The sequence below is a fragment of the Macrobrachium nipponense genome, chromosome 37 (assembly GCF_015104395.2).
Source record: "Macrobrachium nipponense isolate FS-2020 chromosome 37, ASM1510439v2, whole genome shotgun sequence".
NCBI lineage: Eukaryota > Metazoa > Arthropoda > Malacostraca > Decapoda > Palaemonidae > Macrobrachium > Macrobrachium nipponense.
The window spans coordinates 14853581-14854710 of record NC_061097.1 but is presented as its reverse complement, the minus strand read 5'-3'; the positions used below and the strand labels follow the sequence as shown (position 1 = coordinate 14854710).

General features: G+C 34.8%; 1 protein-coding gene across 1 annotated transcript in view; it reads right to left on the bottom strand.

Moving 5' to 3' along the window:
* Positions 1-1114: 1114 nt before the first annotated feature.
* The window catches only part of LOC135209302 (loricrin-like), a 5761-nt gene continuing 5745 nt past the window's right edge, over positions 1115-1130 (bottom strand). The window contains exon 3 of the mRNA XM_064242008.1: positions 1115-1130. This exon is cut by the window's right edge and continues 2132 nt beyond it. Within this exon, the coding sequence (XP_064098078.1) occupies positions 1115-1130 (16 nt within the window).

The following is a 1130-nucleotide window of genomic DNA, read 5'->3' as shown; positions in this document are numbered from 1 at the left end:
AATTGAAAAAAAAAATGTCCCTTCTTAAACCGAGAAACTTAAGAAAAACTTTGAAACAAATGGGGGGGGTTGGGCAAATTTCGTTTGATGAACAAAATATAATGTTCTAAATGTATAATTATTTCTTTAAACCAAGCCTAAACATATTGCAAAGATTAGGTTTGATGACCGGATCATCTTTTTCTTGGCGGAACGCAGAAATAAGTTGGTGGAATAACGTTAGCTGACTCCGATGTTTCGTCCTTTAGTCCTTCTAAGATTAATTCCTCAAATGGACCTGATTGATATAGACGGTAAAAACTTATAATAGATATGCTAAGATGACAGCGGTTGAAAGGGAAAACACATGGGAAAAGAAAACAAACCCCCTGGATACGTAACAAGAAAGAATGGAGCATGTAAACCCATTACCTGGTCCTGAGGCCAAGTCAACACGCTTTACAATTCTTCTTACTCTATGCCAATTGACGGTGTTTCATTATTTGGAGTGGTTAGGGTCCATGGTTAATTTCCAATTGATTTCCGATATCTGGTATATTTTTCCACATTTCTTTTTGGAATAAAATTAATCGAGTTCATACATTCTTTGACAGAGATCCATTTTCTTAACTATGCTCATAAAATTTTCTTCCGGTACATTTTCGCCCCTGTCCAACTTGTGAGTGCCCTACTTAATATCAACGAAAACTGGACCATAGAAAAGAGCAGCATAAAAAAAATTTATAGAATGTGTACTGGATAACAGCGGAATTTTTTTTCATGTTTTAGAAAATTACTGTCTATTTTCAATATACAATATCAGCCTTAATTCCATGCTGGAGGATTTCGAAAAGAAAACAAACATTTTCCTTGATGTTTTTTTAGTTTCTTTATTGATATTTATCTTTTAGGTAAGAAATGGGCAAATCTGTTTGAAAACCTTCGGCCGTGAATGTACTGACACAGCATGTTATCTACTACGTGTTGTCCTTGCACAACAGGTTCACAAATGGTTATTGACAACACCACACACAAAAGAGGCATTTATTGTACAAAAGAAGCGATATGAACATTGCTAATGATGATGTATTAGCTATTTTTATGGTAGTGTTGTATCTGTATAACAGAAAGCGTCTTAAGCACTAGGAGGT